Source organism: Oncorhynchus mykiss, chromosome 15 (assembly GCF_013265735.2).
Source record: "Oncorhynchus mykiss isolate Arlee chromosome 15, USDA_OmykA_1.1, whole genome shotgun sequence".
NCBI lineage: Eukaryota > Metazoa > Chordata > Actinopteri > Salmoniformes > Salmonidae > Oncorhynchus > Oncorhynchus mykiss.
The window spans coordinates 42,191,501-42,218,695 of NC_048579.1; the positions used below are offsets into that span (position 1 = coordinate 42,191,501).

Genomic DNA, 27,195 nt, shown 5'->3' on the forward strand with positions numbered 1-27,195 from the left:
ATCCAATTTACAGTAGCTATTACAGCGAAAACATGCCATGCGATTGTTTGAAGACCGCGCCCCACATCAAAATATTTTAGCACCGGCACAGGTTTCATACATTCACATATAAAGATGAAATATTCACTTCCTTTTTGAAAATCTTCCTCTGATTTGTCATCCAAAGGGTCCCAGCTATAACATTGTTTTGTTAGATAAAGTCCTTCTTTATATCCCAAAAAGTCTGTTTAGTTGGCGCCAACGATTTGAGTAATCCACTCGTTCAACTTGCAGAGAAAGGAATCTGAAAATATACCCCAAAACTTTGTTTCAACAAGTCAAAATATTTACTCCTCAGATACCCTAAAATGTAATCAAACTATAATATTTATTTCGTAAAGAAGTATGTTCAATAGGAAACTTATTTTAGCAGGTGCGTAATTTCTTCATGGCGCCTCAAACACAGATTTATAAGACTGTGTCCTTCTACTAAAACTGTTATTTGTTATTAGTTTTTGAAGTTACAAGCCTGACACCTTGAACATAGACTGCTGACACCCTGTGGAAGCAATTGGAATTGCATCCAGGGAGCTAATCTTCAATATGACCTTTCTCTTGCATTTCTAAGAGGATGGTCTCTCTCAAAAGAAAATTAGTTGGTTTTTCTTTGGATTTTATCCTACCATATATATTGTGTTATATTCTACTACACTATTTTAACATTTCTACGAACTTCAAACAATTCTTTCCAATGGTATCAATTAAATGCATATCCTGGCTTCAGGGCCTGAGCTACAGGCAGTTTACTTTGGGCACGTCAGTCAGGCAGGAAATGGAGAAAAAAGGGGCATAGCCCTAAAAATTAAATAACTTAAAATTGTTAAGGTATACTTGACTTGACAACAACAACCAATGTACAAATGTAGCTTTATCAACTTGAAAAATCAAGAGGTATGTGCCTGTTTATCGCAGTTAGCTGATTTAACTTAATAATCCTGCTCTCTGGAATTATTAGTTTCTGTGCTGGTTAGTTAATTGCTGAAAATGAAGCAAATGCCAGTGACCCGTGCAATTTGTTTTTTCACTGGGATATTCACAATGGTTAATCACTTTTTGCAGATACAGATGCCTCCAGGCTTTTAAGAGGCAGGGGATGGGATGATATAATATATAAGAAATATATAGGCAAATCATCTCATATAATGCAGCCTGAGGATGGCAGCGCGAGGATTGAGAAACCCATGGGCCTGACTGACTTAAGCTACTGAGCCCAAATAAGCCAATGTCTTTTTATCCACCAATGGCACTGAATTAAATTAGCTCTGGATGTTGTCTTGTGTTCCGATGCATAAGTATGCCTTTCACTCTGATTACACCCATATCTGACAACAAAAGGTGCATGCAAGTGAACAAGCATCATAGAAGATTTGTAATTCTCTCGCTCCCTCCCGCTCGTCTTCAATCTTAGCCTCCTGTTATTCAAATGTCTCTGCCAAATACAGTACTTGTCAGAAACTCCCATTAAAGTTTGATGAATATTGGAAGGAAGGGAATAGGGAGAAGCGAGTGACAGATGACTAAGAGAGAGGTGCTGTTGTGACCGGTGTCAGGCAGGGGGAGGACATCTCTTTCTATGAGCTAAATTACCATTGCTGGTCGGTGTTGTTCTAATGGTTGCAAGTGGTCATCTCCTGAGGGAGGTTAATAGATGGATTTCCTCCGATGGCTCCATTCACTGTCCCCACCCCTCCGCTTGTCTCCCCGGTGATGCCAAAAAAAGTGCCACATCTGCCTCACTGTGAATTTACGACTTGTTTAAATTGTGCTGCTTTCCAAAGGGGCCTGCCAAGCCCAGGAGTGGAGTAATTGTTAGTCTAGAGGTAGTCATAAATCAAAAAATATATTTCTATCTCCCCTCCTCATTATCTATTAATACCGCTGTGCTCTTGCTGCAGAGTTCCTGAGACTTGCCAGAACTGTAGGCTATACAGTCTTCCTTCCTCCCCAAAGACTGAGACCTGTCTTCTTCTGAAAGATGGGAGGTGAAAAGACATCTCTTCAATGCTGTGATTGATTTCCTCATTCCTCCATGGTCTGTTGCAGGCAGCTACAGGCACTTGACAGCCACGATGGAGGAACTGCTCTCTGACTGTCTTAATTGAGCCGAGTGCTTGGAGCAAAGGAGCCCTGGATGCTACAGGCACTAAAAAAACCACACAATTAGGAACTACTAATGACATGGCGAATCGGCCATTATTCCTCCCAATAACCCAGAGAGGTTTCTACATTTACTGTAGCATCGCTAAACAACAGTACATGAGTAACAAACTTTAGGTTATACAAGTTGAGGAAGGGTAGTGGCAGCATCATGCTGTGGGAGACTAGTCAGGATCAAGGGAAAGATGAACAGAGCAAAGTACTGAGAGATCCTTGATGAAAACCTGCTCCTGCTCAGACTGGGGCAAAGGTTCACCTTCCAAAAGTACAACGACCCTAAGCACACAGCCAAGACAACGCAGGAGAGGCTTCGAGACAAGTCTCTGAATGTCCTTGAGTGGCCTAGCCAGAGCCTGGACTTGAACCCCATCGAACATCTCTGGAGAGACCTGAAAATAGCTGTGCAGCATCACTTCCCATCCAACCTGACAGAGCTTGAGAGGATCTGCAGAGAAGAATGGGAGAAACTCCCCAAAATACAGGTGTGCCAAGCCTGTAGCATCATACCCAAGAAGACTCGAGGCTGTAATCTCTGCCAAAGGTGCTTTAACAAAACACTGAGTAAAGGGTCTGTATACTTACTGTACTGTATGTAAATGTCATATTTCAGTTTTTTTTGTTGAATATATTTTCAAAAATGTTTAAAAGCCTGTTTTTTCTTTGCCAATATAGGTTATTGTGTGTAGATTGTGTAGAACAATTTAATCAATTGTAGAATAAGGCTGTAACGTAACAAAATGTGGAAAAAGTCAAGTGGTCTGAATACTTTATGAATGCACTGTGTTGTACATAGGTTGGTCATCTAGGTTTGTACCTGTAGCCTTTCCATCACCATGAAGAAAAACAATGACCAATACAGTAATTAAGTACATTGAGACATCAAGTGGTTTGTGATGATCTGGCTCAGTTGGTAGAGCATGGCACTTGCAACGCTTAGGCTTGTGGGTTTGATTCTCACGGGGGACCAATATGAAAATGTATGCATTAACAACTGTAAATTGTTCTGGATGAGAGCATCTACTAAAGTCTAAAAATGATTAATAGACCGTTTCAGTTTTCACATAGCAATAAGTTGCATTTGCAAAGTATTTCAAGAAACTGGAGAACATATACTGTATACAGCAAGTATTTTTATATTCCACAAGTGTTAACAGATTAAGTGTTTTGTACAGATAATTATCAAACTCAACTACAAAAGTAGGACAGTGGGCCTTTACTAGATCTGTACTAGCGGACCATGTAGACATCTTCAGTGTGGGCAATGTTTTTTTTGTTCTGCATCGCACCCCCGTCGGCGGCAGTGCAGCACCCCCACCCTCAAATGACTTCCTGCGGCTATGGCCCGGTGTGTTTACATTCTGTTATGCTGAATCCTCCCCTGAGACTGCTAAATAGACCTATTCCTTCTCCAGTAGTTGTTACAGTTCTTTTACACAATGCAGTGAAATTAGGGGAGTGTTAATACTGGGACAGTGGGACTGTCACATGAAATGAATTGTTTGGAGCTGCTGGTTTGTTTTGTTACATTCAAATGAAAAGTAAACCCTGCCACTAAGCCTTCTAATAAGTCTTTATCTCTCTCTCGCTCTCTCTCTCTTCTCAGAACCAGGATTCAGAGGAAGTCCTCTATGACAGCCAGCTAGGTGAGTCTCATTGATTATTCTCCATGCATCCAGAAATGGTTCAATAGAAAGGACCACTTTTAAAGGTCCAGAAAGTAGGAATTTATTCAGCTGTTTGCTCATCTAATCTTCTAAAATGTCTCCCTTGATTCAAACAATATTGCAGACCGTATGATTGCACTGTACAATACCCTCTTACTTGTTGTTATATGACAATGTACAAAATAAAATTTAAACAACGGAACTGCCCACTTCCTGATTCAGGATCGCATAAACATGTCACAGAACAGACATTGCTTTCTGTGACCATGACGATTCAATAAAACAAACGTATCTGTGTCTTTGACCTGCGCATGTGCCAGCACCGGTAGCACAAGCCTCCTTCTTACAGTGCATTCGGAAAGTATTCAGACCTATTCACTTTTTCCACATTTTGTTATGTTACAGCCTTATTCTAAAATGGGTTACATCATAAATCTACACATAGTACCCCGTAATGACAAAGAAAAACAGGTTTGTATAATTTGGTCAATTATATTAGAAATAAATGAGAACATTATTTACATAAGTATTCAGACCCTTTGCTAAGAGACTCGAAATCGAGCTCAGGTGCCTCTTGTTACCATTGATCATCCTTGAGATGTTTCTACAACTTGATTGGACATGATTTGGAAAGGCACACACCTGTCTATATAAGGTCCCACAGTTGACAGTGCATGTCAGAGCAAAAAACAAGCCATGAGATCGAAGGAATTTTCCGTAGAGCACCCGAGACAGGATTGTGTCGATGGTACAGATCTGGGGAAAGGTATCAAAAATTGTCTGCAGCATTGAAAGTCCACGAGAACACAGTGGCCTATTCCATAGGCAGAACAGTTGAAACTGGAGCAGCAGCACGACCAGGTGGACTGGGGAGAGCATCAGAGACATCAGGCCAGGTAGTCCTGAGGTGTGGTCCTAGGGCTCAGGTCCTCTGAGAGAAAGAGAGAGAGAATTAGAGGGAGCATAATTCACACAGGACACCGGAGAATAAGACAGGAGAAATACTCCAGATTTTAACAGACTGACCCTAGCCCCCCGACACATCAATTATTGCAGCATCTAATGTCCATTGCTCGTGTTTCTTGGCCCAAGCAAGTCTCTTCATCTTATTGGTGTCCTTTAGTAGTGGTTTCTTTGCAGCAATTCAACCATGAAGGCCTGATTCACGCAGTCTTGTCTGAACAGTTGATGTTGAGATGTGTCTGTTATTTGAACTCTGAAGCATTTATTTGGGCTTAAATCTCAGGTGCAGTTAACTTCTTTGAGACTGGGGGGCAGTATTGAGTAGCTTGGATGAATAAGGTGCCCAGAGTAAACTGCCTGCTACTCAGGCCCAGTTGCTAATATATGCATATTATTAGTAGATTTGGATAGAAAACACTCTGAAGTTTCTAAAACTGTTTGAATGATGTCTGTGAGTATAACAGAACTCATATGGCAGGCAAAAACCTGCGAAAGAATCCAACCAGGAAGGTTGACATCTGAGGTTTGTAGGTTTTTCAACTCATTCCCTATCGAAAACCGTGTCTGTGGGCTCATATTGCACTCCCTAAGGCTTCCACTAGATATCAACAGTCTTTAGAAACTTGTTTGATGCTTCTACTGTGAAGTGGGGGCGAATGAGAGGGGATTGAGTGAGAGGTCTGGCAGAGTGCCTTTAGCTGACCACACGCGTTCACGTGATAGTTAGCTTGCGTTCCATTGCAATTCTACAGACAAAGGAATTCTCCGGTTGGAACATTATTGAAGATTTATGTTAAAAACATCCTAATGATTGATTCTATACTTCATTTGACATTTTTCTACGAACTGTAATATAACTTTTCATCTGATATTTCGCATGGACTTGCCTGCGCGTCCTGATTTTGGATTGTGTACTAAACGTGCAAACAAAAAGGAGGTATTTGGACATAAATGAGGGACTTTATCGAACAAATCAAACATTTATTGTGGAACTGGGATTCCTGGGAGTGCATTCTGATGAAGATCATCAAAGGTAAGTGAATATTTATAATGCTATTTCTGACTTCTGTTGACTGCACAACATGGCGGATATCTGTTTGGCTGTTTTGTTGTCTGAGTGCTGTACTCAGATTATTGCATGGTGTGCTTTTTCGGTAAAGCTTTTTTTAAATCTGACACAGCAGTTGCTTTAAGGAGATGTTTATCTAATGTTCCATGTATAACACTTGTATTTTCATCAACATTTATGATGAGTATTTCTGTAAATTGATGTGGCTCTCTGCAAAATCACTGGATGTTTTGGAACTACTGAACATAACACGCCAAAGTAAACTCAAATTTTTGGATATAAATATGAACTTTATCAAAAAAAACATTAATGTATTGTGTAACATGAAGTCCTATGAGTGTCATCTGATGCAGATCATCAAAGGTTAGTGATTCATTTTATCTCTTTCTGTTTTTTGACTCCTCTCTTTGGCTGGAAAAATGGCTGTGTTTTTCTGTGACTAGGTGCTTACCTAACATAATCGTTTTGTGTGCTTTCGCCATAAAGCCTTTTTGAAATCAGACACTGTGGCTGGCTTAAAGAGAAGTTTATCTTTAAAATGGTGCCAAAATACAAAATCATTTTAATTATGAGATTTCTGTTGTTTTGAATTTGGCGCCCTGCACTTTCACTGTCTGTTGAGGTGGGACGCTACCATCCCGAATATCCCAGAGAGGTTTTAACTCTAATGAACTTAGCAGAGGTAACTCTGTATCTTCCTTTCCTGTGGCGGTGCTCATGAGAGCCAGTTTCATCGTAGTGCTTGATGGTTTTTGCGACTGCACTTGAAGAAACTTTCAAAGTTCTTGAAATTTTCTGCTCTGACTGACCTTCATGTCTTAAAGTAATGATGGACTGTCATTTCTCTTTGCTTATTTAAACTGTACATACCATAATATGGATTTAGTCTTTTACCAAATCATCTGTATACCCCCCTACCTTGTCACAACACAACTGATTGGCTCAAACGCATTAAGAAGGAAAGAAATTCCACAAATGTAACTTTTAACAAGGCACACCTGTTAATTGAAATGTATTCCAGGTGACTACCTCATGAAGCTGGTTGAGAGAATGCCAAGGGTGGCTACTTTGAAGAATCTCAAATATATTTTTATTTGTTTACACTTTTTCATTTACTACATGATTCCATATATGATATTTCATAGTTTTGATGTCTTCACTATTATTCGACAATGTAGAGAATAGTAAAAATAAAGAAAAATCCTTGAATGAGTAGCTGTGTCCAAACATTTGACTGGTACTCTATGTAAAATTTCAGTTGTTTAGTTTTAATAAATTAACCCGTTTTTTCTTAGTCATTATGCGGTATTGTGTGTAGATTTATGCGGGAAATAAACTAATTAATCCATTTTGGAATATGGTTGTAATGTAACAAAATGTAGAAAAAGTCAAGGGGTGTCATGTTGACATAATGGACCAGGAGACAGGCGCAGGAATGTGTAATAGTTCAACAACAAAAAAAAAATAGCCACATTTTAGGACTATAGACCAAACAAACACTATACAAAACACAGGGTTGAAACCCAAACAAAAGAGCTAGGAGTACCTTGAATAAATACACGGGACAATACCTGAAAACGCAAATGCACAGTGATACAACACAGGACGAGACCCGCTATCATCTGCACAACACAAGCGGCACGAAAGCCAAAACAACAAGGCACAGGTACTCACACAACCAACAGAGACATAATCAACAACCCACTGGTGAACCAAAGGGCACATTTATACAAATATAAATCAGTGAGGAAATGGGGACCAGGTGTGTGTGTATAGACACAGTTCAGTTCCTAGAGGCCGGTGACGTAGACCTCTGAAACTGGTGCATGGAAAGTACCGGAGGGAATCGTGACAAGGGGTCTGAATACTTTCCCAATGTATTTGCGAGTGAGTTTGGAAAAACTGAAAGTATGCCTCTTAGAAATTATTTTTGCATGCAAATAAAAAACACTTGGCCAAAGTAACATGGTAAAACTGTAGTAGAACATTTATTTTGATCAGCAATTTTCTGCATTTTAAACACAGTCCTTCAGAGAGAGCTGTATGGTATCTGTGTTTTGGCCAATATTAATTCATGTAGGTCACAATTTGTAGTGCGATATGTGTTTTATATTCAGCTGCATCTGCACTAATGAGGGTAATCCAGCATGAGATGTACTGGAATTAACAAATCACTGAGGCTTTACACTGACGTATCACAACAGTCTCAATGTTTACATTTTAGACGAGCAAGAGAAGGCCTTGTTCTGTACTACTATGCTACCTTATTCCCCGTCATTGTTAAACGAGGGATTTTTGAGAGACATCCTGTTGTCTGGTAGATATTAAATCCCCTCCCATACAGTATAGAGGAGAAATCTTGTGAATGGTCGTAATGATATCTGTTTGATGTTAAAGGAATTCCTGTCTTATTAAAGAAGGATATCGTGGCGCGGAAAGTTAACCCTGGGAAGTTGAATGAACCCAATACAGCTTTGCACTTGTTTGCTATTCAATGGAGTTCTCCTCTTCTTAATTTGATGGCAGCAGACATTTCATAAGTAGAGCGAATGGAGGGATCTGATGTTTGCCTTTCATGCTTGAGAGCTCTAATACAATAGCAGAGTGCTCCGATCGAGGGGAGGGCTCCAGGAAGCCGCCAAGGAGTTTTGGAGGGGAAACTCGAGACCTCTGCTGGCTTGCTCAATCAACTGGGTCAAGGCGGAAACAAAAGCAGATGAAAACAAGTTTATAATGCCCTCATTTGGCACCTTAGCCGAATGGAAACGCACACAGACACTGTTATCTGAACAAACCGAGCAATCTGGCACTGCCATTGTAATTTGCTCTGTCACACCAGGGAGGCTAAGCTAGTCTGAAAGCGCAGGATATTGTTTGTGGGGTTGGAATTCGAAAAACTGTTAAATGAAAGCATGTGCATCAGGCTAGGACTCTCTGAACTCACTGGCCTATTTACTTTTGAGCATGTATGGGTATCCAATTGGCAAACATTGGACAGAGATCAAGAAGACATTGTGTGGCTGCAACAGTTCTGAGTTCTTCAGAAGGAGCATCTGATGCTGAGTGTGCACCAAGGGGCAGACCTCAATGAGTGTACAGAAGGTGTGATACACGGGCATCTACAGCCTGTACTGTACACTTTCTTCCAAAACCCGCCACCCTCCTCTCCTAGTTGCATCTGCCTCCTCGTCTGTTGAAAATCAATGCAGTGAACTGTTGTCCCTGCCCAAAAAAGTATTTAGTCAGCCACCAATTGTGCAAGTTCTCCCACTTAAAAAGATGAGGCCTGTAATTTTCATCATTTCATCACTTCAACTATGACAGACAAAATGAGAAAAATTATCCAGAAAATCACATTGTAGGATTTTTTTATGAATTTATTTGCAAATTATGGTGGAAAATAAGTATTTGGTCATTAACAAAAGTTGTTCTCAATACTTTGTTAAATACCCTTTGTTGGCAATGACAGAGGTCAAACGTTTTCTGTAAGTCTTCACACACTGTTGCTGGTATTTTGGCCCATTCCTCCATGCAGATCTCCTCTAGAGCAGTGATGTTTTGGGGCTGTTGCTGGGCAACACAGACTTTCAACTCCCTCCAAAGATTTTTTTATGGGGTTGAGATCTGGAGACTGGCTAGGCCACTCCAGTACCTTGAAATGCTTCTTACGAAGCCACTTCTTCGTTGCCCGGGCGGTGTGTTTGGGATCATTGTCATGCTGAAAGACCCAGCCACGTTTCATCTTCAATGCCCTTGCTGATGGAAGGAGGTTTTCACTCAAAATCTCACGATACATGGCCCCATTCATTCTTTCCTTTACACGGATCAGTCGTCCTGGTCCCTTTGCAGAAAAACAGCCCCAAAGCATGATGTTTCCACCCCCATGCTTCACAGTAGGTATGGTGTTCTTTGGATGCAACTCAGCATTCTTTGTCCTCCAAACACGACGAGTTGAGTTTTTACCAAAAAGTTATATTTTGGTTTCATCTGACCATATGACATTCTCCCAATCTTCTGGATCATCCAAATGCTCTCTAGCAAACTTCAGACGGGCCTGGACATGTACTGGCTTAAGCAGGGGGACACGTCTGGCACTGCAGGATTTGAGTCCCTGGCGGCGTAGTGTGTTACTGATGGTAGGCTTTGTTACTTTGGTCCCAGCTCTCTGCAGGTCATTCACTACAGTGCCTTGCGAAAGTATTCGGCCCCCTTGAACTTTGCGACCTTTTGCCACATTTCAGGCTTCAAACATAAAGATATAAAACTGTATTTTTTTGTGAAGAATCAACAACAAGTGGTGCTCAATCATGAAGTGGAACGACATTTATTGGATATTTCAAACTTTTTTAACAAATCAAAAACTGAAAAATTGGGCGTGCAAAAGGTGGTTCTGGGATTTTTGCTCACTGTTCTTGTGATCATTTTGACCCCACGGGGTGAGATCTTGCGTGGAGCCCCAGATCGAGAGAGATTATCAGTGGTCTTGTATGTCTTTCATTTCCTAATAATTGACCAAATACTTATTTCCCACCATAATTTGCAAATAAATTCATAAAAAATTCTACAATGTGATTTTCTAGATTTTATTTTTCTAATTTTATCTGTCATAGTTGAAGTGTACCTACGATGAATATTACAGGCCTCATATTTTTAAGTGGGAGAACTTGCACAATTGGTGGCTGACTAAATACTTTTTTGCCACACTGTACATGCGACTGTGTTGGCAGGGAGCCAGCTCATGATTAGAGATCTCCTCCATTGTGTCCTCCTAGGAGGCCTGCTCACAAGTTGCTGACAGAAACCATACTGTAGCCAAAAGCTCTCCTCTAAAATATGTAGCAACTTATGATAGTCTAACATGTTTCAACACACTAAACATCAGGGCCACTGTGGGAGTACTTGTCAAAAGTACTCGGCTGTGTGTGTGCCTCTGGAGAGAAAAAATCATACAAAGCAAATCTCGCCTCTTGCCACTCTTGTCTTCCAACTCGGTTTGCCTTCTGTTTTTCTCCTGAACTCATCTGACCTGCTCTTTATTTCTGTGATCAAGACAGCACCGATGACTCCCACCAAACACAAAATATTAAAAACAATATCCCACACTAGTTTCTCTCTCTCTCTCTCTCTCTCGCTCTCTTTCTCTCTCTTTCTCTCTCTTTCTTACTCTTTCTCTCTCTTTCTTACTCTTTCTTACTCTTTCTTTCTCTCTCTCTCTCTCTCTCTCCTCTCTCCTCTCTCCTCTCTCCTACTAAGTGGTGACGATGATGATGTTGTCTTCATCCACAGTACTCTTAAAAGGCGTTGAGGTTTAAAAGCAGATGATGGGAGTGAGGATTTGGAATCTGTTAGAACTAAATAGCCTCTGGGTCCTTAATTATTAATGCAAAGTAGGGGGTTTAAGGCTGCCTTCAACACTCATTTGCTGAGTTTTCCATGGAGACCTGGACTGCAGCATTTATAATGAGTGTGATTAAAGTAGGCGTACAGACCCCTCTCCAAACTTCAGGTGTTGAGTCTGGCTGGCTCTCTTTCTGAGAGTGGTAATAAGGTCATTCTCTATTTCTCTCTGTCCCCTAGCTCCCTAACTCCCCCTCTCCAAATCACGGAGAGATATTTATGACACTGACCTTTCCCGCTGTAAGCTGAAAGTTAAACACACTGCGCTTCTATTGATCCCTGCACCAGGCAATTAAAACTCAGTATGAGAGGAAATCGTTTGCACTTGCTATATGACACATGGGCTGGTGGCCTGCCAAAACGCCCCTCGGTAGAATATAAATACTCTCCATCCGACTGAATCGAACCCTCAGTAGGCCTGAAAGATGGCCATATTGAATGTGTACCTTGATTGTGGCGCTATCTGGCATAATGGACACGCTTGAGCAGCTCAATGCTCTCCTGTGTGCCCCATCTCCTAGGAGCTCCCAATTGGATCCCTAGCAAGAGAGAGAGAAACATGAAGTTAGTTTTTATGGAGAGATGGATAATTCTGGAGCAGGATAATTCCAAAGTGTCTTGTCTGGGGGAGCCCAATGATGCGAGCCATCGGAGCGTGGAAGCTTCCTACACAGACCCAATCAGCATCGGCGGTGAGGACGCTGGTCCCGCCGCTTATGGAAATAAGCTATTGACATCTCTCTGCACTGATTGCTACAATGGACAGCTCTGCATCTGTAATGACACATTCTTTGTTCACAACATGCTAATGGCCTCACCGGTGGCGGTAGATCTCCGTCTTTCTCAACAGAAGCCGATTTTCATTTGCCAAAGAAATCGCTGTAATTGAAATCGCATGATTGACCTGCCTTGATCTTTCCCGTTCTCTGTATTGTCTGCTTTTTGCAGTCACAATTTTCTGGCAGGCCAAACCGCTATAGCTGTAACACAGTTAGCCATACTATTTCATCCCTTTTTTATTTTTCCCCCAGGTGTGCTGCTGTGTGTGTGTTTAACAGTGGTGGGGTGGGGGTGGGGGGGGGGGGGGGGGGGGGGTGGAGAAAGTGTCGGGCCCTTAGCTGTGTGAAGGGTTAAATGCCAGTGAGCTGTAGTGGATCTCACACCTTCTCTGTTCCGTGACACTGATGGGGATGATAGGCGCTGCAGGATATCCCAGGGGGGAACGCACTTCTCTTCCCCCGTACCTTCTGCCACCCTCCCTCTCTACCCTCATGCTCCCCTGTCCCCTCACCCCCTGCCATCCTGTCCCTCCGCATTATCTGATCTTGTGTAAAGTCCACTGATCATCACCACAAACACACTTGGGTTTGCTTTCTGTCTTCTTCTTTCCATCTCTTTCTATTTCTCTCTCACTCACACGAATATCAACTCCGACACACTCCAGTGCCTTCGGTGAGGAGAGAGGGTGAGTGTGTTTTTGCCATTGAGCAGAGATGATAGTGTAGGAAGGCTGGCTCCATGTGATGAGAAATAGTATAAGAATGGAGAGCTCTCTCACGTCTCATTCCAGGCAATATATCTGAGGGCAGATACTGTCTTTTTATCGATGGACTGCCTTCCCCCTGCCCCATGGAATACAGAGCGAGAGGAAGAAGAGAGAAACAAACGGCAGACTCATATGCTTGCCAGCTCTGTGATCAGACAAAGATCTGGTAAAATAAATAATCTGTTGATGGTGTGAGGTTAACGACTCTGTGTGTGTGGGTGTGTGCCTGCACGTCTGTCCGTTTGCGTGCGTCCGTGCAAGCATTTGTGTGTCTGTGTGTTTCTGTCCGTGATTGTCCGTGTGACGGCATGACCAGTGCCAAGGGACACCGCTATCTCCCTAGCCACCTTCTCTCCCCTTAGGCATCACTGCACAACCCTCTCAGCCAAAATACATCACAGAACAGAGCGGAAAAATCCACTTCCGTTTGTCATTGAGAGGCATCTCTCTGTGCTTTGCGATGTCTTTGGCATGGGAGCCGCCATTTCAAATCAACAAATCAGCCGTAATTCAATAAATGTATCGATCACTCACTTCCCCTGGGCCTGCCTGCTGTGGCTGTCGGGGCATTTGAAGAAGAACGTGGAAAAGCATTTGCGACTAAAGGGATAGGACGCGAGGACAAGGTCTGATGGAGATTAGGTTAGAAGGGGAGACTACTAGGATTTATCCTTTCCTCTCATCCTGTGTGTCCCAAATGGCATCCTATTCCCTACATAGTGCACAGCTTTTGACCAGGCCCTGTAGAGCTCTGGTCTACAGTAGTGCACTATGTAGGGAATAGGATGCCATTTGGGACGCTGCCTTCCTCTCCGTTGTTTGATGATTAATCGAAACCCATTAGTATGGCGTCCGGGACGGTGAATTCACTCTTAATTAGTTTCTTTTTTACCCCCGGTTTCTCCTCTGCTTTGGCATGGGGGGACGTATTATCTACACAATGAGAGATTGGCACGTAGCTTATCTGATCCTCGCACTAGTCACAGGCAGCTGTTGTATTATTGCTGTTCGCTGCAGTATCAGAAGGCTAAGCCGTTGTGGAACGGCATCTAGGGCTTTAGAATACATTACACCAGCATGTGTACACACACACACAAACAGGCGCAGAGTCAAACAGACATCACACACAGGCGCAGAGTCAAACAGACAGCACACACACTAAGCGGACTCAGGAGAAGGGCTTTTAGAGGTGGTGTGAAGGTATGAGAGACAGATTGTCTCTAAGTTGATCTTTCAGAGGAGGGCGGTGTGTGTGCGTATATAGGAGAAAGGGGGAAAAAAGCCTCTTGATCTATTGGGATTCTTTGATGGGGTGTGGTGAACCAGGGTGGGGAGAGAGGCTGCACACTCAGAGCAACACACACACTACGTTAAAAAGACACCGATCCAGTGTTTACCCCCTGCTGATTTCTCAGGCCCTGTGTGGGAATGGGTTCAAGTGTCATCCAGTGTACTCAGATCAGCTCTTTCTCCTTCCCCTCTCCCTCCCCGTGTCGCTCTGCTACCACCATTAGCCAGAGGAAGATTACAGACCTGTCACTGGCTGCCATGACTTGTTTGTGTTTAAAACCCCCCGTGTTAATGTTTGTTAAAAAAGCTTTACATAAAAACAAACCTCCCCGTGTCGCTCTGCCACCACCATTAGCCAGAGGAAGATTATAGACCTGTCACTGGCTGCCATGACTTGTTTGTGTTTAAAACCCCCCGTGTTAATGTTTGTTAAAAAAGCTTGACATAAAAACAAACCTCCCGCCGGATATCTTTATGACCACATTCTGTGCAAATACTTAAGCGGCTAATTAAAATGTCCAACGTGGCAATCGGTCTGTCTGCTGTGTTTGTTTGACCAGAACCAGAGTATGTGATGAGTGGAGCTATTGGAAACCCTGCTCATCACCGCTCTGGCCCTCCACGTCCAATCGGTCTGTCTGCTGTGTTTGTTTGACCAGAACCAGAGTATGTGATGGAGCTATTGGAAACCCTGCTCATCACCGCTCTGGCCCTCCATGTCCAATCGGTCTGTCTGCTGTGTTTGTTTGACCAGAACCAGTGTATGTGAGTGGAGCTATTGGAAACCCTGCTCATCACCGCTCTGGCCCTCCACGTCCAATCGGTCTGTCTGCTGTGTTTGTTTGACCAGAACCAGAGTATGTGATGGAGCTATTGGAAACCCTGCTCATCACCGCTCTGGCCCTCCACGTCCAATCGGTCTGTCTGCTGTGTTTGTTTGACCAGAACCAGAGTATGTGAGTGGAGCTATTGGAAACCCTGCTCATCGCTCATGGAGCACCGCTCTAGCCCTCCACGTCCTTTCTAACCACTCTGCTAAAAACCACTTCGCTCTCACAGGAAAATAAACTGCCGCTCCAAATTTGATCCATTTAATAAACTCACAATTTAACCAAAACCAGTCTATTGACTACCTGCACCTACCCTTTGGTTTTGAAGTATTGAAACCAAACCATGTGGATTTGCCCCACCTTCCCTGAATGACGACTCACCACCACATATAGGCCCAATATAGGCTGCATCTCAATCAATAAAAAATCATTATTTTAGGTGCTCCTAACTTTAAGTTGGGAGCACCAGTGCCACCTGCTACCTCTCTAAGCAGTCAATCAGTACACCTGGCCAAGCCGACTTCTATGTAGTCTCTAGTGTCTACACCTGGATGTGGCTTGCTGCCCTACTGGGGCAGCACCATAGACATATTCTGTGTTTATAGGCTGACATCAGTAGCCTAGGGTCCAGAGATTCAGAGACCAGTTCAAGAGGTTAGAGAGGCAGACTACTATCCAGAAGGTTGCTGGTTTATATCCTGGTAAGGGTAATGATCTAACAATCTCAAGGAAGGGTGCGGGTTTGAAATCCCATGTTCCATCCATCCAGTCAGTCAGTACAGCAGCTGGATGTGGCCTGCTTTCCCAATGTGTGAGACAACTGTGTTTCCAGTCATCACAAACTTGTCAAAGACAGTTTAGGGGATTGGATGAGGGTTGTTGGGTGTAATTCCATTGAACAGTATGATGGGTGAAAATTGCACACGTTCCTCACTCCATTAATCCTTTAGCCAGGTTGTTATTCCGTTGGCAAGCGAGAGACCGAGAGCTTATGTAGTTTACAGTCGTTCCCATTGCCACCGATGTGATTCGTCACACAGGGAAAGCCCCCATGCCATCATTACTATTCTGTAAATGGATTCCACATGAAGCCCGACTGCATTAGCGGGGCCTGTAATACGGGCCCTATAAAGGTCACAATAATGATATGTAAACGTGTCGCACGCCGAGGCGGCCCACTTCTCTAAAGAGCGATCGAGGCCGTTAAAGAGATATTGTCGAGCGGCTACAACAGGCTCCCCGTTAACCTCGGGCTCGTTACACACTGGAGATACTCAATAATATTTACTAGGCTGCCCATCTTGTTTCTGCCCATCTTGCCTCTGCCGCACACAGTGGACAGCTGGGCTTTAGGCTGATTCAGCTATCTGTTGGGTTCTGTCACTGCATTAGCCAACTCCATCTGACTGATCATCATTTACTGTTCGTGTGTGTGTGTGTGTGTGTGTGTGTGTGTGTGTGTGACATAAATGGACTTTGTCACTCAGGCCAAATGAAACTTTTATTCATGGGATGGTGATAGTCTACAATGGAGGTCAGAGTAAGGTAGTGAGAGCTGTTAATTATCCCTAGAATATCTTTAAGAAAGGGAATGTGTTGTGTTGGTGTGGCGCTACTTCACATCCTGTGCTGTGTTTTCTAACCTGATGTGTGTGTCTGTCTCTCTGATCTGTTCCTGTGCTGTCTGTTTGTTGCAGACCTGCGAGAGATAGTATTTGTGATCCAGAGCCAGAGTAACTCATTCCACATGAGTTGGGCGGAGAGACAGAGAGCAGACCTGTTACAACAGACTCAGAGCCTCACACAGGTACCACCAGCACCACTTAAAGAAACACACACAGCAAATGTTTTACTATCCCTTTGGGGAACTACAATTGACTTCCTTTCCATTTTCCCTAACCCCTAACCCTAATTCTAACCCTAATTGGAACCCTAAACCTAACCCCTATGCCTAAAATAGCCTTTGTCCTCATTGTCCCCACGATGGAGAATTCCTTGTTTTACTATCCTTGTGGGGACTTTTGTGGATTTCCAGGACCCACAAGGATAGTAATATATACACACACAGGTTTTTCGAAAAACAACAGCATCCCCTTAACTTCAACCATCTTCTCTATGGCTCATGGCTGTTACTTCCCTACTTATTCCTCTACGCTCCCTGTGGAGCATACAGCCGTCATATCTGTTACACTTTTGGAATAATTAGAGTGGAAAACCATCAGCTTAGTGTAACCGAGTCAAGTTCAACACTTTATGTTTAAATACCGCCATCCGTGCCATTGAATTGCTTTTCGCTGACGCTTCTGCCTGAAGTATTTCAAGAAGGTGGTCAGCTGTGTTTGCGAGACAGAGGATGCAAGATCAAATAGCAGTGCGGGCTTGTGAGCGAGAAAGCTAGACTTTGAAATGAATTAAATAGAACCATTGAGAGTGGTTACGTTTCTCCAGCCCCATCCCTCAGCTGTTTACCAAAACAGTGATGGGGTGTTTGCTTTGTTGTTGTTTGAACTGCAGATTGTTCCTTTAACATCTAATTAACAAGCAGAGTTTCAGTTCTGTATCGATACTGCAGTCAACCAAGGAAATAAATGATATGTCTTTTCACAATAAACTTAATCAGCGTCAATTAACCGAGAGGCACCAGTGCAGTCCATGCTCGTTGCCACATGGTGTCAGTATTGCTTTTGATATGAAGGAAACGATCATTGTCTCAGATCGCAGCCCCTTCTGAACGGTAGAGAAAACTAGGTACTGGTAGCATAGTCTGTTGTCCAGTAGTGTAATGCAATGAAACACATCACCATGGTTGTCTTTGTTAAACAGACTACATCATATTGTATTCTGTCAGCATTATTCAAAACATTTATTCCAGATCAAAATGATCCTGTGTTGTCTCAATCCTGTTTTAGAAAGATAGAGGAAGACCGTATTTAGACCAAATGTCATGGGATTATATAATATTTGTTTTAGCAAATATAATGTGATATGTTGCATACTTGATTCTGTTTTTTTTTATTTTTTTTTATTAGGAGGGACTACATCTGAAGGGGGGAGAAGAATTTAACACAGTACAGGATAATTTTGGACTTGAATACATGTTTAGAAAAACTGTGCCCTGAATTGAACACATTCAGGCCTTCAGTATGTAAATCAGCTGCAGTCCAAGAGAACATCATTTACATTTTTTAAACCTATCCTGTTCTCAGATGTCACCTAGTTAGAACCACCATTACATCCGTCCATTTAGCTGAACCCTGGAACATAGACTAATACATATGACAGTTACCTACCAGGGTATTGCATAAGTAATTTAACCCAATCTCAGTTCAAGTTAGTTATTTGGTGAGTGAAAACTGTGGTCACTCAATAGCAAACTTCAGAAAACTCAGGTTAACTTGATAAAAAGCAAATGTTAGAGATGCATTTTCCATGTATGTCTTTGCAAGGTCAGTAGAGCAGAGCAGGGGTCCTTGTCTGGATACCCAGACTTTTTTCTCTGACCAAAAGCTACGCCACACCCACGGATGTTAGTTTCTCCTACGCGTCTGGATCTGAGTACCTCCCTGACCCTTCACCGAATGCCACACATTCGGGGCCGTCTGATTGGTCCAGAAACCGATGGGTTGGGCCAGAGCCAGAACACACTTGGGTAAAGAGCCATTGGCTTTGATACTCTGATTGGTTAAAGACGATCCAATCGCTGAGGACTTTGTTTTGTACAAAGCACCTCGTGCCCTTTGTCACCACAAACAACTTCAATGATGGCAGTCTCAGACTTCAGTATGTAGCGAATGTAGCGAACGACAGAGCAGTGGAATAATTTAGTGTGAGTCGTCAGGCTACAGGGGTCCCTCAGCAATCGACAAAACAAACTCTTATAATCACACAGTGATTGGATGTGATCTGAACTGTAATATATCTGGCTGGCCTCCCTGTGTTGTCTCAATATCCCCCTGGACCTGGACGTCATGTACGGGTTATACAATACATTAACAACATGACTTAGACTGACCAGGTGAATCTATGATCCCTTATTGATGTCACTTGTTAAATCCACTTCCACTTCAGGGGAAGAGACAGGTTAAAGAAGGATTTTTAAGCCTTAAATTGACATTTGAGACATGGATTGTGTATGTGTGTCATGTAGAGGATGTATGGGCAGGACAAAATATTTAAGTGCCTTTTGAATGGGGTATGGTGGGTATGGTAGTAGGTGCAAGGCACACCGGTTTGTGTCAAGAACTGCAATGCTGCTGGATTTTTCACAATATTTTCCCGTGTGTATCAAGAATGGTCTACCACCCAGTTTGACACAACTGTGGGAAGCATTGGAGTCAACATGGGCCAGCATCCCTGTGCAACGCTTTTGACACCTTGTAGAGTCCAGGCCCTGACGAATTGAGGCTGTTCTGAGGGGAAGGGGGGGGCAACTCAATATTAGGAAGGAGTTCCTAATGTTTGGTATACTCAGTGTATAGTCAAACTTATTCAGCTGTATATTTCTATAAAAAGTGGCTGTGTGTCACTTGCAGTCACTTTGTGTGTGCGTGCATATCATGGCGCCGAAGAACATGGCTGACGTTTTACATTCTCCCAAACAATTGTGTTTTTTGGGGGGGCTTTTTGTGTTACTTATTTTTTTACTTACTGTGTGCATTATGTTGCTGCTACCGTCTCTTGTGACCAAAAATAACTTCTGGACATCAGAAAAGCGATTACTCACCACGGACTGGAAGAAACTTTTTCCTTCAACGAGTCCGACGAGAAGGATATCCTGCTTTCACTGGAACAGGCCCAGATCCACGCCTTTTGCTTGATGAAAAGATGCCGGAAAAGGGGACGAAGATCGGAGATCCTTCTGAGAAGCTGGAGGCGAGCGAGTAAACTCCCAATGCCTTCCATTCTCCTTGCTAACGTGCAATCGTTAGAAAAGAAAATTGATGGCCTATTATTAATATTATCCTACCAACGGGACATTAAAAACTGTAGTATCTCATGTTTCACTGAGATACTGGCGGGATTTTCTATGCACCGGCAGAACAGAGACGCTACCTCTGGTAAGATGAGGGGTGGGGGGGTGTGTCTTTTTGTCAATAACAGCTGGTGCCCGATGTCTAATATTTAAGAAGTCTCGAGGTATTGCTCGCCTGATGAAGAGTACCTTATGATAAGTTGTAGACCACACCATCTACCAAGAGAGTTCTCATTTGTATTATTCGTAGCCGTCTATTTACCACCACAAAGCGAAGCTGACACTAAGACCTCTCAACCGAACCTGTAAGGCCATAAGCAAAGAAGAAAATGCTCACCCAGAAGTGGCGCTCCTAGTGGCCAGGGACTTTAATGCAGAAAAACTTATATCAGTTTACCAAATTTTTACCAGCATGTCACATGTGCAACCAGGGGGAAAAAACTCCAAGACCACATTTACTCCACACACAGAGATGCATGCAAAGCTCTCCCCCGCCCTCCATTGGGCAAATCTGACCACAGTTCTATCCTCCTGATTCCTGCTTACGAGCAAAAACTAAAGTAGGAAGTACCAGTGACTCGCTCAATACGGAACTGGTTAGATGACGCGGATGCTACACTACAGAACTGTTATGCTAGCACAGACTGGAAAATCTTCCGGGATTCATCCAATGGCATTGAGGAATACACCACCTCAGTCATTGGCTTCATCAATAAGTGCATCGACGATGTCGTCCCCACAGTGACTGTACGTACATATCCCAACCAGAAGCCATAGATTACAGGAAACATCTGCATCGAGATAAAGGCTAGAGCTGCCACTTTCAAGGAGCGGGATCCGACGCTTATAAGATATCCCGCTATGCCCTCAGACGAACATTCGAACAAGCAAAGCATCAATACAGGATTAAGATTGAATCCTACTACACTGGCCCTGACCCTCTTCGGATGTTTTTATTTTTTTATTTTTTTTTATTTCACCTTTATTTAACCAGGTAGGCAAGTTGAGAACAAGTTTTCATTTACAATTGCGACCTGGCCAAGATAAAGCAAAGCAGTTCGACACATACAACGACACAGAGTTACACATGGAGTAAAACAAACATACAGTCAATAATACAGTATAAACAAGTCTATATACGATGTGAGCAAATGAGGTGAGATAAGGGAGGTAAAGGTAAAAAGGCCATGGTGGCAAAGTAAATACAATATAGCAAGTAAAACACTGGAATGGTAGATTTGCAATGGGGGAATGTGCAAAGTAGAAATAAAAATAATGGGGTGCAAAGGAGCAAAATAAATAAATAAATTAAATACAGTAGGGAAAGAGGTAGTTGTTTGGGCTAAATTATAGGTGGGCTATGTACAGGTGCAGTAATCTGTGAGCTGCTCTGACAGTTGGTGCTTAAAGCAAGTGAGGGAGATAAGTGTTTCCAGTTTCAGAGATTTTTGTAGTTCGTTCCAGTCATTGGCAGCAGAGAACTGGAAGGAGAGGCGGCCAAAGAAAGAATTGGTTTTGGGGGTGACTAGAGAGATATACCTGCTGGAGCGTGTGCTACAGGTGGGAGATGCAATGGTGACCAGTGAGCTGAGATAAGGGGGGACTTTACCTAGCAGGGTCTTGTAGATGACATGGAGCCAGTGGGTTTGGCGACGAGTATGAAGCGAGGGCCAGCCAACGAGAGCGTACAGGTCGCAATGGTGGGTAGTATATGGGGCTTTGGTGACAAAACAGATTGCACTGTGATAGACTGCATCCAATTTGTTGAGTAGGGTATTGGAGGCTATTTTGTAAATGACATCGCCAAAGTCGAGGATTGGTAGGATGGTCAGTTTTACAAGGGTATGTTTGGCAGCATGAGTGAAGGATGCTTTGTTGCGAAATAGGAAGCCAATTCTAGATTTAACTTTGGATTGGAGATGTTTGATATGGGTCTGGAAGGAGAGTTTACAGTCTAACCAGACACCTAAGTATTTGTAGTTGTCCACGTATTCTAAGTCAGAGCCGTCCAGGGTAGTAATGTTGGACAGGCGGGTAGGTACAGGTAGCGATCGGTTGAAGAGCATGCATTTAGTTTTACTTGTATTTAAGAGCAATTGGAGGCCACGGAAGGAGAGTTGTATGGCATTGAAGCTTGCCTGGAGGGTTGTTAACACAGTGTCCAAAGAAGGGCCAGAAGTATACAGAATGGTGTCGTCTGCGTAGAGGTGGATCAGAGACTCACCAGCAGCAAGAGCGACCTCATTGATGTACAGTGCCTTGCGAAAGTATTCGGCCCCCTTGAACTTTGCGACCTTTTGCCACATTTCAGGCTTCAAACATAAAGATATAAAACTGTATTTTTTTGTGAAGAATCAACAACAAGTGGGACACAATCATGAAGTGGAATGACATTTATTGGATATTTCAAACTTTTTTAACAAATCAAAAACTGAAAAATTGGGCGTGCAAAATTATTCAGCCCCTTTACTTTCAGTGCAGCAAACTCTCTCCAGAAGTTCAGTGAGGATCTCTGAATGATCCAATGTTGACCTAAATGACTAATGATGATAAATACAATCCACCTGTGTGTAATCAAGTCTCCGTATAAATGCACCTGCACTGTGATAGTCTCAGAGGTCCGTTAAAAGCGCAGAGAGCATCATGAAGAACAAGGAACACACCAGGCAGGTCCGAGATACTGTTGTGAAGAAGTTTAAAGCCGGATTTGGTTACAAAAAGATTTCCCAAGCTTTAAACATCCCAAGGAGCACTGTGCAAGCGATAATATTGAAATGGAAGGAGTATCAGACCACTGCAAATCTACCAAGACCTGGCCGTCCCTCTAAACTTTCAGCTCATACAAGGAGAAGACTGATCAGAGATGCAGCCAAGAGGCCCATGATCACTCTGGATGAACTGCAGAGATCTACAGCTGAGGTGGGAGACTCTGTCCATAGGACAACAATCAGTCGTATATTGCACAAATCTGGCCCTTATGGAAGAGTGGCAAGAAGAAAGCAATTTCTTAAAGATATCCATAAAAAGTGTTGTTTAAAGTTTGCCACAAGCCACCTGGGAGACACACCAAACATGTGGAAGAAGGTGCTCTGGTCAGATGAAACCAAAATTGAACTTTTTGGCAACAATGCAAAACGTTATGTTTGGCGTAAAAGCAACACAGCTGAACACACCATCCCCACTGTCAAACATGGTGGTGGCAGCATCATGGTTTGGGCCTGCTTTTCTTCAGCAGGGACAGGGAAGATGGTTAAAATTGATGGGAAGATGGATGGAGCCAAATACAGGACCATTCTGGAAGAAAACCTGATGGAGTCTGCAAAAGACCTGAGACTGGGACGGAGATTTGTCTTCCAACAAGACAATGATCCAAAACATAAAGCAAAATCTACAATGGAATGGTTCGAAAATAAACATATCCAGGTGTTAGAATGGCCAAGTCAAAGACCAGACCTGAATCCAATCGAGAATCTGTGGAAAGAACTGAAAACTGCTGTTCACAAATGCTCTCCATCCAACCTCACTGAGCTCGAGCTGTTTTGCAAGGAGGAATGGGAAAAAAATTCAGTCTCTCGATGTGCAAAACTGATAGAGACATACCCCAAGCGACTTACAGCTGTAATCGCAGCAAAAGGTGGCGCTACAAAGTATTAACTTAAGGGGGCTGAATAATTTTGCACGGCCAATTTTTCAGTTTTTGATTTGTTAAAAAAGTTTGAAATATCCAATAAATGTCGTTCCACTTCATGATTGTGTCCCACTTGTTGTTGATTCTTCACAAAAAAATACAGTTTTATATCTTTATGTTTGAAGCCTGAAATGTGGCAAAAGGTCGCAAAGTTCAAGGGGGCCGAATACTTTCGCAAGGCACTGTATACAGAGAAGAGAGTCGGTCCAAGAATTGAACCCTGTGGCACCCCCATAGAGACTGCCAGAGGTCCGGACAGCAGACCCTCCGATTTGACACACTGAACTCTATCAGAGAAGTAGTTGGTGAACCAGGCGAGGCAATCATTTGAGAAACCAAGGCTGTCGAGTCTGCCGATGAGGATGTGGTGATTGACAGAGTCGAAAGCCTTGGCCAGATCAATGAATACGGCTGCACAGTAATGTTCCTTATCGATGGCGGTTAAGATATCATTTAGGACCTTGAGCGTGGCTTAGGTGCACCCATGACCAGCTCTGAAACCAGATTGCATAGCAGAGAAGGTATGATGAGATTCGAAATGGTCGGTAATCTGTTTGTTGACTTGGCTTTCGAAGACCTTTGAAAGGCATGGTACGATAGATATAGGTCTGTAGCAGTTTGGGTCAAGAGTGTCACCCCCTTGGAAGAGGGGGATGACCGCAGCTGCTTTCCAATCTTTGGGAATCTCAGACGACACGAAAGAGAGGTTGAACAGGCTAGTAATAGGGGTGGCAACAATTTTGGCAGATAATTTTAGAAAGAAAGGGTCCAGATTGTCTAGCCCGGCTGATTTGTAGGGGTCCAGATTTTGCAGCTCATTCAGAACATCAGCTGAGCAGATTTGGGAGAATGAGAAATTGGGAAGGCTTGGGCGAGTTGTTGTGGGGGGTGCAGTGCTGTTGACCGGGGTAGGAGTAGCCAGGTGGAAAGCATGGCCAGCCGTAGAAAAATGCTTATTGAAATTCTCAATTATGGTGGATTTATCAGTGGTGACAGTGTTTCCTATCTTCAGTGCAGTGGGCAGCTGGGAGGAGGTGTTCTTATTCTCCATGGACTTTACAGTGTCCCAGAACTTTTTTGAGTTAGTGTTGCAGGAATCAAATTTCTGCTTGAAAAAGCTAGGCTTGGCTTTTCTAACTGCCTGTGTATAATGGTTTCTAGCTTCCCTGAACAGCTGCATATCACGGGGGCTGTTCGATGCTAATGCAGAACGCCATAGGTGGCAGGGCTTGAAAACTATTACGGACTACAAAGGGAAACCCAGACGCGAGCTGCCCAGTGACGCGTGCCTACCAGACAAGCTAAATGCCTTTTATGCTCGCTTCGAAGAAAGCAACACTGAAGCATGCACGAGAGCACCAGCTGTTCTGGATGACTGTGTGATAATGCTCTCGGTAGCCAATGTGAACAAAGCTTTTAAACAGGTCAACATTCACAAAGCTGCTGAGCCAGCTCAAAGCATGCGCGGACCAACTGTCAAGTGTCTTCACTGACATTTTCAACCTCTCCCTTACAGAGTCTGTAATACCTACATGTTTCAAGCAGACCACCATAGTCCCTGTGCCCAAGGAAGCGAAGGTAACCTGCCTAAATGATTACCGCCCTATGGCACTCACGTTGGTAGCCATGAAGTGCTTCGAAAGGCTGGTCATGGCTCACATCAACAGCATCTTCCCGGACACCATAGACCCACTCCAATTCGCATACCGCCCCAACAGATCCACAGAAGACACATTCTCAATCGCACTCCACACCGCCCTTTCTTACCTGGACAAAGGGAACACCTATGTGAGAATGCTGTTCATCAACTACAGCTCAGCGTTCAACACCATAGTGCCCACGAAGCTCATCACTAAGCTAAGGATTCTGGGACTAAACACCTCCCTCTGCAACTGGATCCTGGACTTCCTGACCAGGTGGTAAGAGTCGGCAACAATACATCTGCCACGCTGATCCTGAACACTGGGGCCCCTCAGGGGTGTGTGCTTAGTCCCTTCCTGTACTCCCTGTTCACCCACGACTGCGTGGCCAAACACGACTCCAACACCATCATTAAGTTTGCTCACGACACAACAGTGATAGGCCTGATCACCGACAACAATGAGATGGCCTATAGGGAGGAGGTCAGAGAACTGGCAGTGTGGTACCAGGACAACAACCTTTCCCTCAATGTGAGCAAGACAAAGGAGCTGATTGTGGACTACAGGAAAAGGTAGGCCAAACAGGCCCCCATTAACATCAACGGGGTTGTAGTGGAATGGGTTGGGAGTTTCAAGTTCCTTGGTGTCCACATCACCAACGAACTATCATGGTCCAAACGTACCAAGGCAGTTGTGAAGAGGGCACAACAAAACCTATTCCACCTCAGGCGCTACAGAGGGTAGTGCGGACGGCACAGTACATCACTGGGGCCAAGCTTCCTGCTATCCAGGAGGCGTTGTCAGAGGAAAGCCCATAAAATTGTCAGAGGCTCCAGTCACCCAAGTTATAGACTGTTTTCTCTGCTACAGCATGGCAAGCGGTACCGGAGCGCCAAGTCTAGGACCAAAATGCTCCTCAACAGCTTCTACCCCCAAGCCATATAATACATAAAAATCGCCACCAGACAATTGACCCCCCCCCCCCCCCCCCCCCCCCCCCCCCCCTTGGCTACCTTTCCCCCTCTTGTACACTGCTGCTACTCGCTGTTAGTTTGTTACCTATGCATAGTCACTTCGCCCCCACCTACATGTACAGATTACCTCAGCTAGCCTGTACCCCTGCACTCTGACTCGGTACCGGTGCCCCCTGTATATAGCCTCGTTATTCTTATTGTGTTACTTTTTATTATTACTTCTAATTTTAGCCTACTTGGTAAATATTTTATTCTTCTTGAACTGCACTGTTGGTTAAGGGCTTGTAAGTAAGCATTTCACGGTAAAGTCTACACTTGTTGTATTCGGCGCATGTGGCAAATAAAGTTTGATTTTGATGAGTAAGGAGGCTGTGGCTGTTGTAGCTTGGCAGTTTTGGAGTCTTGGGACCAAGCTCCCCCACCCTTGCCACACACATCCCACCTAGTCTACTCCATGATTAAAGCATACTGTGTCTCTGTGATGGCTGTGTCTCTCTGACCCTGAGTCACCTCTCAATCAGCCTCCCATTCCTCTGCTCTGCTCCATGTCCACACTCTCCACAACCACATCATGCTCTGTCTCTGTCTCTCTCTATCTCTCTCCTGCTCAAATCAAATCAAATAATTTGTCACATGCACCAAATACAACAGGTGTAGAGACCTTCCTGTGAAATGCTTACTTACAAAAACCCTTAGCCAACGATGCAGTTTAAAAAATAAAATAAAAATAAAAAAAACACTAAAATAACAATAACGAGGCTATATACAGGGGGTACCGGTACTGAGTCGATGTGCGGGTGTACAGGTTAGTTGAGTTAATTGAGGTAATTTGAACATGTAGGTAGAGGTAAAGTGACTGCATAGATAATAAACAGTGAGTAGCAACAGTGTAAAAACAAAGGGGGGGTTCAATGCAAATAGTCTGCTGCTGATTATGAGTCTGCACACACACAGTGGCCATCACCC

General features: G+C 43.5%; 1 protein-coding gene across 2 annotated transcripts in view; it reads left to right on the top strand.

The window, feature by feature from the left end:
- LOC110490086 (beta-1,3-glucosyltransferase) overlaps positions 1-27,195 on the top strand; it is a 100,723-nt gene that overhangs the window by 37,210 nt on the left and 36,318 nt on the right. For both annotated transcript variants that reach the window (XM_021563239.2, XM_021563238.2), the window contains exons 3-4: positions 3,800-3,839; positions 16,653-16,762. In XM_021563239.2, coding sequence (XP_021418914.2) covers positions 3,800-3,839; positions 16,653-16,762 — 150 coding nt within the window. The remainder of the gene's footprint in view (positions 1-3,799; positions 3,840-16,652; positions 16,763-27,195) is intronic.